Consider the following 14,387-nt stretch of genomic DNA (forward strand, 5'->3'; position numbering starts at 1 on the left):
TGGGAACAGATAGCATTAGGAGAAATACCTAATGCAGGTGAAGGGGGAATGGAAGCAGCAAACTACCATGGCATGTGTATACCTATGTAACAATCCTGCAAGATCTGCACATGTACCCTAGAACTTAAATTTTAAAAAAGAAAAGAAAAAATGTTTAAAACAGTTTAGTGGGAGTCAGAGAAACAGACTGAGAAGTACACATTTAGCTTCAACAGGATGGGTAAAATTACAGTTAAGTTGGGTAGTAGGCTTATTCATTTCATTAAGCTTTAAACATATATGTGTGTGTATGTGTTTTGAGTGTGTATCACCTAGAATCTCTGGAAAACATTCCAGCTAATCATAAGATGACATTCCTAATAACTGGTGGAAATGCCAAAGAATAAAATCACTTTATTATTGCTATTTGGTAACCTTTGCAGTAAGAAAATGACAGGTGCCTTAAAAATTAAAGCAAAGGGCAGGCAAGGGACGTGAGTGTGGCTAAAAAAGAGCAACATGAGGAATCCTTATAGTGATGAATATGTTCATCTTGACTGTATCAATGTAAATATCCTGCTTATGATATTATACCATTGTTTCAAAAGATGTTACCATTGGGAGAAACTGGGTTAGGTGTATGTTAGATTTCTTTGTGTTATTTCTTCTAACTGCATGTAAATCTATAACTATTTCAAAATAGATTACTTTTAAAAAACAACAACAGAAAAAGGTGCTTTTATTCCTGGATTTCTCCACGTTGGCACTACTGACATTTTGTAGCACCTGATTATTTGTGGGTCTGCCCTGGGCATTGAAGGGTAGCATCCCTGGCCTCTATCCACTAAATGCCAGTAATGTGCCTCCATTTGTGACAACCAAAAATGTCTCCATACATTGCCAAATGTCCTCTCAAAATTGCCCCAGTTGAGAACCACTGTTCCAGTCACAAAAGCCAAGAAGAGATATGAAAATCTGTCTGATTGAAGATGAACGAAATATAACAACTAAATGCAATATTTGATCCTGGACTGAATTGTGTCCTGGAGGGTAAAGAATGCTATAAAGGGCCAGGCCTGTTGGCTCATGCCTGTAATCCCAGCACTCTGGGAGCCCAAGGTGGGCGGATCACGAGGTTAGGAGATGGAGACCATCCTGGCTAACATGATGAAACCCCGTCTCTACTAAAAATACAAAAATTAGCTGGATGTGGTGGCGCACACCAGTAGTCCCAGCTACTCCAGAAGCTGAGACAGGAGAATTATTTGAACGCAGGAGGCGAAGGTTGCAGTGAGCGGAGATCGTGCCACTGCACTCCAGCCTGGGCAACAAAATATATTTTAAAAAAATACTATAAAGAACATTATTATTCAATTAACAAAACTGAAATTAAATGGTAGATTAAATAAAAGTATTATATGACTATTAAATATACCTAAGTTGGTAACTGTAGTGTACTTACGTAGGAGATTACCGCTATGCTTAGGAAATACATACTGAAGTATTTTTGGGGAAAGGATCATGATATATACAACCTACCACCAAATGATTCCGAAAAAAAATACAGAAAGATATATACATGTGAATAGTGTGTGTATATATATATATACACACACACACACACACACACACATATATATTGGCATGTTTATGTATTTTATGTATACTGACATATATTTAGACATATATATCTACGTAGTAGGTGAATCTGATTATAGGGTATGCAAGTATGTTCTCTGTAGTATATTTCTTGTAACTTTGCTGTACGTTTAAACTAATCACAAATCAGAAGGTGTGGGATTTTTTTAAGTGGGGAAAAAAAAAAGGTTTATAAATCCTAAAGGCAGGTTTCACAGTAGTAGTAGAGCATAAGTGAGAAATCTCCCAGGAAGATAATGACTACCAACAGGATAAATTCCTACTTCAACCCCAGGATATTCATTGGAAAGAACTATCTACCTTCAGCCTCTCTCTCTCCCTCCCTACTTTCCCTGAACTGTGCGGGACAGAAAATTAATCTATCCAATTTTTTAAAAAAAATTCTAGTAAGTGACTCAATAAACCTACCTCCCTGCTTGATTTCTCCACAAATCACGGAGGCATCTTCATCCTCAACAATTAAGAAGCAAAATCGCGGAAAGCGTAGAAGTGTTTCTCAAAGAAAACCACTTATCCACTCAGCTGAGCAAGAATGTTAAGTGGACTAGAGAAGAGACAACATGGAATGTCTAGGAGGACTGAGTAAAAAGAAAGGACTGAAAAGGGATAAACCGGGAGCTAGTCCGAGAGAGGTAGACTGTGTCTGCCAGCCAGAAAAAAAAGAATTCCAATGAATGCGTGTGTGTCAGCGAGAGCGGGGTAGCTCACCTGGCTGTGGTAAGCAGAGGGTGCTGAGTGCCCACCAGCTTCCGCACCTGCATAGCGATGTTGCTGAGCTCGTCGCTCAGCAGGCAGCGAAGGCTCATGAAGGACGTGGGGTACCCCACGATCTTCTCCGCCTCTGACACTACCTGATTCCAGTGGGCCGGGGACTTGGAGGACTGACCACGCCAAGAGCCCACGGAGAAGATGGTGTCGAAGGACGGGGACCACCACAGGCGACGCGGGGAACCCGAGGCTCCGAGATAATGGGGCAAGCGGAACAGCAGCTGCCGAAGGTTCATGGTTTGAGTCTGGAAGGGTCTGGGACCTGGGGATATCCAGAGGTGGCGCGGGTAACAAACCAGGGGCAGAGGAGGAACTTGCAGTAACTAAAAGCAAGCGGCAATTATTGACCCTCAGAGGAGGGTGGCTTCCTGGAGCCGCGACCAGAAACGAACTTTAACTGCTACTTTCTGCAGCCCAGACTCGGCGAACTACAGACCCAGCCCAGCACTGCTCCCGGCCACCGGGGTAGAAACCACGGCCACTGCCTATGCGGAGGACGCCATATTAGACGTGTGGAATGCGGCCTGCCGTAAAGACAGAGGCGGGTTGTTAAGACTGCTCTCTGCTTTACGGCGTACCGGAGAACGCCCCCGAAGGGGCGGTGCTTTGGAGATGAACCCCGGAAGGCGAGGTTAAGCTCCTCCCACCCTCCCCTACCTGGCCAAAGAAGATCACTGTTGACGGGGTTTAGTTGTGGGCGGCTAGTGGTCCGTCTGCACTCGGCGTCTGGCCCGAGTATAGATTCGTAGGAGTCCCCGGCGCCCAGCACTGAGTGTCATGCATAAGAATTGGTGTCACGAACAAGGGTTAGCCCCCGGCTCATCCGCTAGGAAGGGCGTCCGGCGGAGGCGCCAGTTCCTCCCGAAGCCTTTCATCGCTGTCGCCACCGGCCCCTGGCAGTGGCCGAACGTAAAGGCAGCCACTCGGGCTGCAATGTCTCCTGGAGCTGGGGCCACGGCTCAGCGGTGAAACCCCAAGTCGGGGCGTGGGTTGAGCCCTCGTGCACTCAGAGACCAATCAGACGAAAGGTGGCGTGGTGCGGTGGAAAGGGGTCCCAAGGAAAGTCCTCGGATCCAGTTTCGAATTACCGGCCTCCTCACTGAGCCCTGGAAGAAACAGCGGTGCCCGAGGGTGCAGAGAGGAAGGCTGAAACGTTGCCTGCTCCCTGCGTCTCATCCTCTCTTTATGCCTACCCTGGAGCTCAACTCCAGCATTCAAGACTATCGCTGACCGGAGTGCTTTTCATGTACTAGTTCATGTATTACTTTATTTAATCCTCAGACCAACCTCATTAAGTAGATAATATTAGTATTCTCCGTGTTTTGTATGAGGAAACCACGGTGCAGTCGAGTCGTGTATCTTGCCTAAGCCCACACTATGCAGGGATGTGAGCCCAGACAATCTGGTTTCAGAATCCATATTTTAACCGAAAGATTACACTGTCTAAATAATAGACTCCCGTCCACTATTTTCTCCTCATTGCTGAGAGGAAACAGTCAATGTGATTATCTTTTCAGTAATGCTACCTATTGTTTTTTGCAAGTGTGTCTAGGATCTTACCTACTTTCTTAGCACCTAAAACAGGTGTTAACCCTTCTTAATAACAAAGGATATATTATCCATTTTTTACACTCTTAAAAATAGCTTGTAAAACTCTCTAAAACTTTTATTTTTTTTTGAGATGAGTCTTGCTCTGTCACCCAGGCTGGAGTACAGTTGGCGGGTTCTCAGCTTACTGCAACTTCCATCTTCCAGGTTCAGTAATTCTTGTGCCTCAGCCTACCAAGTAGCTGGGACTATAGGCGCCCTCCACCATGCCTGGCTAATTTTTGTATTTTTAGTAGAGACGGGGGTTTCACCATGTGGGCTAGGCTGGTCTCGAACTCCTGACCTCAGGTGATCCTCCCCGCCACCCCCACCTCGGCATCCCAAAGTGCTGGGATTACGGGCGTGAGCTAACGCTCCTGGCCTTTCAGTATTTTTCAAATGAGCATCATGCATAATACTCAACCAGCCTCTTGAGCTACAAATAAAAATTGGGACTTAAAATAAAGAGTGGTTGTTCGCATTACAAAACAAGATGATTTTCTCTACAAAAGATTTAGCTTCATACTCCCTTTGGCAAGTTTCCCTTGTGATTTAAATTTTTTATTTTATTTACAAATATTCAGTTTAGGTATAACTTTTCAGGGGCACATTTTATTTAATGTGATGGTGATTATATACACAGTCTATGCCCTCAAAGTAAGTAAGCTGAAGTTTGAAAATAATTCCTGTGAAAGAGATAAACTCTTGGCAACAAAATAACAGATCTGTTAGTAGATGAAAATAAACATGGAGAGTGAGATACTTTACCATTCCAGAAAGTTCCAAGGCCAGAGCTTCTGGGTTATCCAAGGTGAAAGAAATCATGAAAATACAAAGAGAGGTCGAGACTAATGTGATATATTGTGCACCTGAGGCTGTTCCTTCAGCCTCATGGTTCCTTAAGGGTAACTTTTCACGTAATTTCCTCAATACCAATTCACAGCATGTACTTTAATTTCTCTACAGAAGCCAAGTGCATTATTCTCTGGTCATACTCTATTAACCAAGTTTTTGATTATTCATGGGACTTTGGGTCCCATTTACTTTAAATAATCAGCAGTTTCCTTTATACTTAAAGTTAAAAGGTTGTATTATATCTAATAATAATCAGTTTTTAGAAGGTTAAAATGGTATTTGTTCTTTAATCTCCCAGATAAATATATAATTCCTTAGAGTCTTTATGATTGAAGAGATTTCTGAATTGCTAGTGACTTTTGGAGAAAAAGGGCGGGGGAGTCTCTGTGATTCTGCTCTTCCTCTGCCACTGGTAGTAGTCATTTTGAGGATGTTTATGAATGTGTACATAGAGAAGAACACAGCAGGATTTCTCAGCCTTGGCATTATTGGCATTTTGGACCAGATAATTCTTTGCTGGGGGAAAGGGGAGAGTCACTGTACACAATATTGTACAGTGTTTAGTAGCATTCCGGACCTCTACCTACTAGATGTTAGCAGTCCCCCTTTCCAAGTTGTGACAACCAGCTATGCCTCAAAACATTACCAAATGTCTGTCCCCTGGAGTGCTAAATTGCCCACTGCAGTACAGAGAAACGGGAGTTGCTGAAAGAAAAAAAACAATCTCCATCCATGACATTTACTCCTATAAAGCAGCAAAAGAAGAGGTCCTGGGTGTGAGGAGCCCTGAAGGTTTGAGAGTAGTCACTCTACAATATGTGGAAACTTTCAGTCACACTCAGGGACTTCCCCTTGGCATTGGAGTTGTTTTGGAGACTGCAAGCTGACAAAAAAATGATCACAGTTCCTACTTTACCTTTTTCAGGATTTTGAGGCTTATACCAGTAGAACTCACTTACTGGCCACTCTGCTGACCTTAGAAAGAAGTAAGGTCATATTTGATGTCCTTTTCTTCGGCTGGAAACCTGAGCCAACCTTGGAAAATACAAGGTCTTAACAAGGATGGTGATGCTGTGGGCGCTGGCATTTCCATGATTAGGTGAGTGGAATTAGATAGAGATATTGCAGCCAACCTCCTTCAGTCACCCTCAATACAATCACCTATTGTTTATCCTGAGAGAGTTCTTCCAAAGGCAGATGAAAGCATCATGGTATATCTTGGGTCAAGATGATAAAGAAAGCAAGTAATCAAACTAGCAAAAATCCAAAAGTTTGACTACCTACTTGGTTAGCAGGCTATGGAGATGGCACATATTGCCATTGAGAATGCAAAAATGGTACACAGCAGTCATGGAAGGGAATTTGATAATCCCTAGCAAAATTACATACATATTGCCCGTTGCCCTAGAAACCCACTTCTAGGAATATATCCCAAAATATAAAATGTCTTATGCACAAGATTATTCATTGCAGTATTATTTGTAATAGCAAAAGATTAGAAACCATCCAGGTAATCCTAGGTAAGAGACTGGTTGAACAAACTCAAGTAGATCTACACAATGAAACTATGCAACTATGAAAAGAATGAGGGCCATTTCTTTACACTGAGTTGAAATGATCTCCAGAATATATATTAGTGTAAAAATAAAAAAACCAAGGTGCAGAACAGCATATGTGCTTTTTCTTTTTGGTAAGACAGCTAAACTACAAATACGTATTTCCATATATTTGAAACAGGAGGAAACAGGTGGAGGAGACAGGCATGGGAGCTACACTACTCTAAATACACCTTGGCTATATGGTTTTGATTTTAGAATCATATATATTTTTCCATTTTCAAAATACTTTTAAATCTAAAAGAAAAATGCAATTCCTAAAATTTGAAAACAAACTAATAATCTAACTGTATATTAAGTTGGTGGCATAACCACACCAAGTAAAAAATGACTTTAGAAAATTGTTTTCACTGTATAATCATAATAGAATATATGCTCAGGATATATAGAAGTACAAAGATATCTTAAGCTTTAGTCAATAATCTTATTGCTGGTTGAAATGCAGATATTATTATAGTACTTTCAAACTATTCTTGTATATTATAGGTAAAAACAATTATTAGAGTTTTTAGGAACCATGATTTTCAGAGTAAGTAGAATCCATGTAATATTAAAGTTGAAGTATAAAGAATATGAACTTATGATTCCTTTACTTTAAAAAAATGTATGTCTTATATCCCAGTAAGAATTACTGGGGCGGGTGGGGGGGAAAGAAGCATTTTACTTCCTTTATCCCTTGGAAAGGCTTACAAGTAATGAAAATCTTGTAGTGATTACTTGTATTCACATTCTACTCTTTTTTTTTTTTTTTTTTGAGACAGAGTCTTACTCTGTCACCCAGGCTGGAGTGCAGTGGCATGATTTCAGCCCACCACAACCTCCGCTTCCAGGCTTCAAGTGATTCTTGTGCCTCAGCCTCCTGAGTAGCTGGGACTACAGGCACGTGCCACCACACCCAGCTAATTTTTTAATATTCTTAGTAGAGACAGGATTTTGCCATGTTGGCCAGGCTGGTCTCAAACTCCTGACCTCAGGTGATCCACCCACCTCAGCCTCCCAAAATGCTGGAATTACAGATGTGAGCCACTAGGCCTGGCCACATTCTATTTTAAAAACATCGGGCCGGGCGCAGTGGCTCACGCCTGTAATCCCAGCACTTTGGGAGGCCGAGGCAGGTGGATCACGAGGTCAAGAGATTGAGACCACCCTGGTCAACATGGTGAAACCCTGTTTCTACTAAAAATACAAAAAATTAGCTGGGCATGGTGGCACGTGCCTGTAATCCCAGCTACTCAGGAGGCTGAGGCAGGAGAATTGCGGAGGTTGCGGTGAGCTGAGATTGCGCCATTGCACTCCAGCCTGGGTAACAAGAGCGAAACTCAGACTCAAAAATAAAAAATAAAATAAAAAATAAAAACATCATTTTCTTTGAAAAGAAATGAGGCTCTTTGGAGGAAGGGCAGGTTTTAGTCTGGGACAAGAAATGTGTAGATGAACCTTGAACATCTTGTGCCAGAAATCAAGGAAGCTATTAAAGTTCAAAGGGACAGGTCAGAGGCACAAAGGGATCCACATCAAGGAGCTTCCACTGACTGAAAAGAGGACAATCTGAGCACCCAAAAAAGTAAGAACTACAACTGATTGGAATTCATTGATTATATACAAATCCATGAGTTTATTATTATATGTAACTAGGACAAGACTCTCAATATTTGCAATGTAATGAAAGAATTGAGCATTTATCCTGCCTTTCCTGTGTGAATTATAGTTAGTGATGTCTTAGCCTGGCTTACCACCTTGAGAGTTGAACCTGAGACAAGGGCTTACTTCTTAGGTAGTTTATTTTGGACAGTGACCTCGGGAAGCAGAAGTGGATGACTAGGGAGAGTGAAACAGAGAGAGTCAGTACAAGGGTATTCTCTGGTTTGTCATCATTGTGGGCCATGAGGCCTTGAGCCATGTAGAATATACTTCATAATTATCAGCTTGATGGAAGAAGAGAGCAGTTATTTATCAGCTCCCATCTCCCGTCGGTTCAAGTTTCCTCTTTGGGGCCTGTCCTCCCACATACTTTTAAGCTGTCCTTTGTGAGTGCTAGGCAAATATCCCTCCTTTGTGGTGTCAGAGGAACTCAGGGATAGAAAATGAGACGTATGCGATGCAGACGAGGAGAGATGCTCTCAGGTTACACCTGCAGGAACCAGGTTGCTGCATCAGTGGCCTTAGTAAAAGGTGGACTGAGAGGATGTTAAACAGGGAACAAGCCACTTCTAATGGGGTAACCAGAGTCCCAGATTGATAAAGGAAAGTTCTACTTTATAAACATAATTCCATCAAATGAAAGAGAAGAGATAGAATTAGGAAATCACCATTTTACAATTCCTCATGAATTATTTGATTTAGGCAACAATTATCAAAATGGGAGGCTGATGGGGAACTCTGCAGTGAAGGTCTCAGGCTGATACCACCTGCAGCTGTTAATCAATCTCAGTGTCACTACGCGAGTGGGGAGTCTACCCATATGTGCCTTCTGAAGTACAGTAGTACTTAACGGAGTATACACCACCACCTAAGAAATATTTTAGCCAAAACAATTGAATCTAAATCTCATCAAGTCTTCAGGACTACCTTCCAATCTTCTAGAAACATAGGAGAGGTAGAAATAAGTAAAATGGCATCACAAGGAAGCCAATGGACAAATCCAGCCTGTGGGATAGTCTGCAAGCCAACTGCCTGGGTTTCTTCAACAGGACAAGGAGCAAGAAGGGAGTAAAGGGACTCCCCTAGATTGAAACACTTTAAGAGGCAAAGCAAACCAAGTGTAATGTTTAGACCTTGTTTGAATTCTCATTCTGTTAAATGTAAGTTTTGAGACACTCAAAGAAATTTTAATGAGTTTTGCTATACTAGGTATTGCAAAAGAGTTATTAATTTTACATGTGAGTCTATAGAAAATTCTGTATTTTTAAGTAATGCATTACTAATGTATATAGGGATAAAATAGCACAATGCCAGGAATTTGCTTTAAGACACTTCAGGAAGAGAAACATAGATGAAAGAAGTATGTTAAAAATCTATAAAGTTGTTCTAGATTATGGGCATATGGTATTCATTATAGTATTCTATTGTGTGTATTTATATATGTATATAAATGTATATATATGTGTATATATATATATATATATATATTTTTTTTTTTTTTAGACAATCTTGCTCTGTCACCCTGGCTGGAGTGCAGTGGCGCAGTCTTGGCTCACTGCAACCTCCACCTCCCGGGTTCAAGCAATTCTCTGCCTCAGCCTCCCAGGGTAGCTGGGATTACAGGCACCCACCACCACACCCATCTAATTTATATATTTTAGTAGAGACAGGGTTTCACCATCTTGGCCAGGCTGGTCTTGAACTCCTGACCTCGTGATCCACCCACCTCGGCCTCCCAAAGTGCTGGGATTACAGGTGTGAGCCACCACACTCAGCCGAATATTTTCATAATAAAAACAATTTAAAAGACAAATAAGTATCCTCATCAGTATTCTACAAATGGAAATAAGTCAAATGATTTGCCCCAAATCGTAAAGCTGGAAAGTGGTAGAGCCAGAATGAAAGCTAACTCACCTCATTCCTTCCCCTGTGTTCTATAACCTTCAGAACTAAATGCTCTTTGTTTATTTATTCACTTATTTTTCAACCTCAGGTACATGTAATTGCTTCTTCACAAAATTTCATCGTTGGACCATGCATTGTTCTTTTTGATTGTATTATGGTAGTAGCCAGACTCCAAGATGGTGCCCAATAATCATTGCCTCCTGGTAGTCACATCCTGAGTCCCCTTCCACATTGTTCCAGGGTTGGTTTGTGTGATCAATAGCATCCAGCAGAAATGATGGTATATCGCTTCTGATAGTAGTTTCTGTTAGTAGTTTTATGAAAGACATTGTGGCTTCCATCTTGGGCATTTTCTTGCTCCTTCTGTCTGTCTTGCTGTCTTTCTGTTTCTCTCTCTTTCCCTCCTCTTCTCTCTCCTCTGCAGGGAAACCATCTCAGGAGCAGCCCTGTAGTGAGGAACTGAGCCTCATGCCAGCAACCACATGAATGAGCCTTGTTGGAAATGGATTTTCTAGCCTCTTCAGAGACTGCAGCTCTAATTGACAGCCTGACTATTACCTCCTGAGAGACCCTGAGCCCAAAGCACCCAGATTCCTGACCCTAGAAACTCTGTGAAATAACAAATATTTAAGTTGCTAAATTATGAGATAATTTATCATGCTGCAGTAAATTACTGACACAATTATCTATTAATCTTTGTATAATTTAATACATAAAGTAAATCTGCCACTAACACAAGAACTAGAATATTGATCATAGCTTACTTCTATCTATGTGGCCTTTCTCCATCCCTTTCTTCTTACTTCACCAAACTAAAGTGTTTTTGGGTTGTTGTTGTTTTGTTTTGTTTTTTTGAGACAGAGCCTTGCTCTGTCTCCCAGGCTGGAGTGCACTGGCACTATCTCGGCTCACTGCAACTTCTGCCTCCTGAGTTCAAGCGATTCTCTTGCTTCACCCTCTCGAGTAGCTGGGACCACAGGCACGTGCTGCCACATCTGGCTAATTTTTTGCATTTTTAGTACAGACAGGTTTTCACCATGTTAGCCAGGATGGTCTCTATCTTCTGACCTCGTGATCTGCCTGCCTATGCCTCCCAATGTGCTGGGATTACAGGCATGAGCCACCACACCCGTAAAGTTATCTTTATCCTGAATCTGATATTTGTCATTCCCATTACTTTGCAAAAATATAATTTAATAATATATGTATTCATAAAAATCTGTCATTTAACAGCGGTTTGTTAGTTTTAACTTAAAGTTTCATGCTAGATATAAATTTTCTGTGGCCTTTTAAATTTATTCAACATTGTTTTGCCAAGATTCACCCAAATCAATGTACATAGTGGCAGTTAATTTGTTTTGACTGTTATTTAGTATCCACTGTCTGACTATACCATACTTTATCCACTCTCCTGTCAGTGGACATTGGGATTGCTCTGGGGTGTTTTTCTATAACAACAATGCTGCCATGAACAGGTTTACAAATGCCTCCAGATGCACATGGCAAGGATTTATATCTAGCACTGAAATTGCTTGGTTGTAGGGTATATGAATAAGCCAAATAGCTTTCCAAAGTGGCTATACCAATTTACACTTCCACCAGCCATTTATGAGAGATCTTCTCATCACTTAATATTGTCAAATTTCCTAAAATGTCCACACAAATGAGTATAAAATGGAATCTCATTATAGTGTAGATATGCATTTCTCTTATCATTAAGAAGATACCTGAATGCACTTTCCATATTGCAGATTTAGCCCTCAAAGGTGGTGTGGGAAAATATAACTATAACTCTTTATTACAATTGTTCTCTTTGGTTTAATTTTTAGGTCTTCCTAAAGGGTCTCAGACCCTCACTCCTCATATTCACAATAGTCCTTTTTTGCAATTTCCTTTAATGTTCTATATGTTTGACCTTAGAACAACTGTAGTTAAGGAAGAAATGGACCAAGACCTGCTCTCCTTTTTTCTGGTTTCTCTCCCTACAGGGCAGCAGTGTGGAATTGACTTGTGGAATTGACTAGCACTCCTGCTAGTTAATTTCACACTAGGATTAGCTCAACAGGGGAAGTTGTTCCTTTTCTTTTACAAAAGCTTTTTGTGGGAACTATTTTCTTTTAGAAACTTGGAATGAAAAGAAAAATCTGCTGAGAAGGTTTTTACTTGACGTCATTATTTTATAATAATAAAATAGCCATCTAGGTTCTAGACCTCTGTCCTGAATAGCTGTATGATCAGAGACTAGTTACTTAACTTCCTGAGTTTTAAATTACTCATTTTTAAAACAAAAGTTGATAATCTCTTGAGTCCTTTTAAGTACCAAAATGTTTTTATTACATGAACAAGTTTCGCTAGTAAACTGACTGGTTCCTTAAGTTCATTTCATCTTCTCCACTTGCTTCCCACCAACCGGATTGATCTTAGCATTAACACAGATTAAAACTTGAGGCCCTAGGCTGGGTGTGGTGGCTTCTGCCAGTAATTCCAGCACTTTGGGAGGCCAAGGCGGGAGGATCATTTGAAGCCAGGAGTTCAAGACCAGCCTGGACAACAAAGTGAGCTCTCATCTCTACAAAAAACACACATGCATGTGTGTGCACACACACACAAAGGAAGATTTCAGACAGGGCCATGTCATTCTTCTTTAATTGTTATGTTTGCCACTGCATCTCCAGAACTCAATGCTGTATCTGCCAAAGAATAGACACCGCATAAATATTTGTTGTCAGTTGAATGAATAGTGAATGAATGAGCTAGGGCTTTATGCTCCATTCCCATCTCCACTCCACCACCATACTCAAATTCAGAAGTTACTTGAGTTGTACTTTACTTATGATGAGACGATCAGGAAGCACAGAGTAGAGAATGTCTCCAACACTGTAAATCTAGCTGGCTCTTTATTACTGTTTAACTGTTTCTCACGAATAGCAAAGTAACCACACCCAGCTGATCTCTGGGCTTGAGGACCAGGTGTCAGTATTTTTCAAATACTCTCCAGGAGATTCTAATATACAGCCAGTTTGAGAATCACTATTTCAGAAAAAAATAAATAAATACTCTATTTCTGTTACTTCTGACACAATGTGTCAGAAAGAGAGAAAAAGAGAGAGAGAGACTCCTGTATTAACCTCGGCAATATCACAGTATGGAAGCAGTGATATCAACTGGCTAGGCTGCAAATAATTTGCAAAAGACCTTTTGAGAAAATCAGGTGACTAGGGCAATTTATGTAAGGTCATTGCCCAGAAGCTGACATTCACATAAAAGAGATGTCATTGTCAACTACTACAGTGTCAGAGCTGTTTCTCAAAATTGTCCTGATTTAAATTAACCAGAAGAGCTTACTCTAATGTTTTCTGTTTTTTGAAATCATGCCATAAATAAACATCTGTAATAAATATGTCTGAACATTATGGGGTGAGTATGACTATGTTGGGAGTAATAGATTTGAAGTGCATGACAAAATAAAAGGAATATGCTGATATCAAAGGGAGTAAGAGTTGCTATATTTTTCTAAGACTAAAAGAGACTGGGTCCCCGAAGTCTAAACAAAGAACAGCTCTTCAAAAGATGCTCTTCCCATGGATAGTGACAGAGCTTAGTGACTAAGGGATCAGACATGGGAGCCAGATGCCCTGTGTTTAAGTCCCAGGTTTGCTGGTAACCAACAGTACAATGTTGGGCAAATTATGCAACTTCTCAGTACTCCCATTTTCTTACGGGGAAGAACAGCACTACCTATGTCAATGGGTAATTTTGAAGAGTAGTCTGAGCTCATAAAGCACGATCATTGCCTGGGACATAGTAAGTTTATAACACAAACCCTTATTATTTTCCACTTTTCAAGGAAACATTCTCCTAACTTCAAATCAATAATAATTTTTAAAAGCTATATTTTTACTTCTTATACTTTTAGGAATGTAGCTCATTTTAATTCTAGGACAAATCATATAAATTTCCCACATAACATATGCATGTATAGTATATACATATAAAAGACAATTGGTCAGGCGTGGTGAGTCACGCCTGTAATCCCAGCTCTTTGGGAAGCCAAGGTGGGTGGCTCACCTGAGGTAAGGAGTTCGAGACCAGCCTGGCCAACATGGCACAACCCTGCCTCTACTAAGAATATAAAAATTAGCTGGGTCTGGTGGCAGGCACCTGTAATCCCACCTACCTGGGAGGCGGAGGCATGAGAATCACTTGAACCCGAGAGGCAGAGGTTACAGTGAGCCTACATTGCACCACTGCACTCTAGCCCGGGTGACAGAGTAAGACTCTCTCTAAAATATAATAATAATTTTTTTAAAAAGTAGCAACGACATAATTGCACCTAAACAATTACCAAAATTCTTAGTATTTGAATTGTCTTAAAAA

General features: G+C 40.8%; 1 protein-coding gene and 1 long non-coding RNA gene across 24 annotated transcripts in view; one reads left to right on the top strand and one right to left on the bottom strand.

The window, feature by feature from the left end:
* PDSS2 (decaprenyl diphosphate synthase subunit 2) overlaps positions 1 to 2,927 on the bottom strand; it is a 294,704-nt gene extending 291,777 nt beyond the window's left edge. For all 23 annotated transcript variants that reach the window (XR_008480780.2, XR_004741982.3, XR_008480779.2 and 20 more), the window contains exon 1: positions 2,347 to 2,927. Coding sequence is in view for 13 of the 23 variants with exons in the window: in XM_078369897.1 (XP_078226023.1) it covers positions 2,347 to 2,642 (296 nt within the window). In the remaining 10 variants the exon portion in view is untranslated. The remainder of the gene's footprint in view (positions 1 to 2,346) is intronic.
* On the top strand, positions 2,252 to 13,499 carry LOC118152936 (uncharacterized). The gene is made up of 3 exons (XR_004741985.3): positions 2,252 to 3,652; positions 5,774 to 5,947; positions 10,435 to 13,499. It is a non-coding gene; the product is annotated as an uncharacterized LOC118152936 (long non-coding RNA).
* Positions 13,500 to 14,387: the final 888 nt, after the last annotated feature.

Source organism: Callithrix jacchus, chromosome 4 (genome assembly GCF_049354715.1).
Source record: "Callithrix jacchus isolate 240 chromosome 4, calJac240_pri, whole genome shotgun sequence".
NCBI classification, from domain to species: domain Eukaryota; kingdom Metazoa; phylum Chordata; class Mammalia; order Primates; family Cebidae; genus Callithrix; species Callithrix jacchus.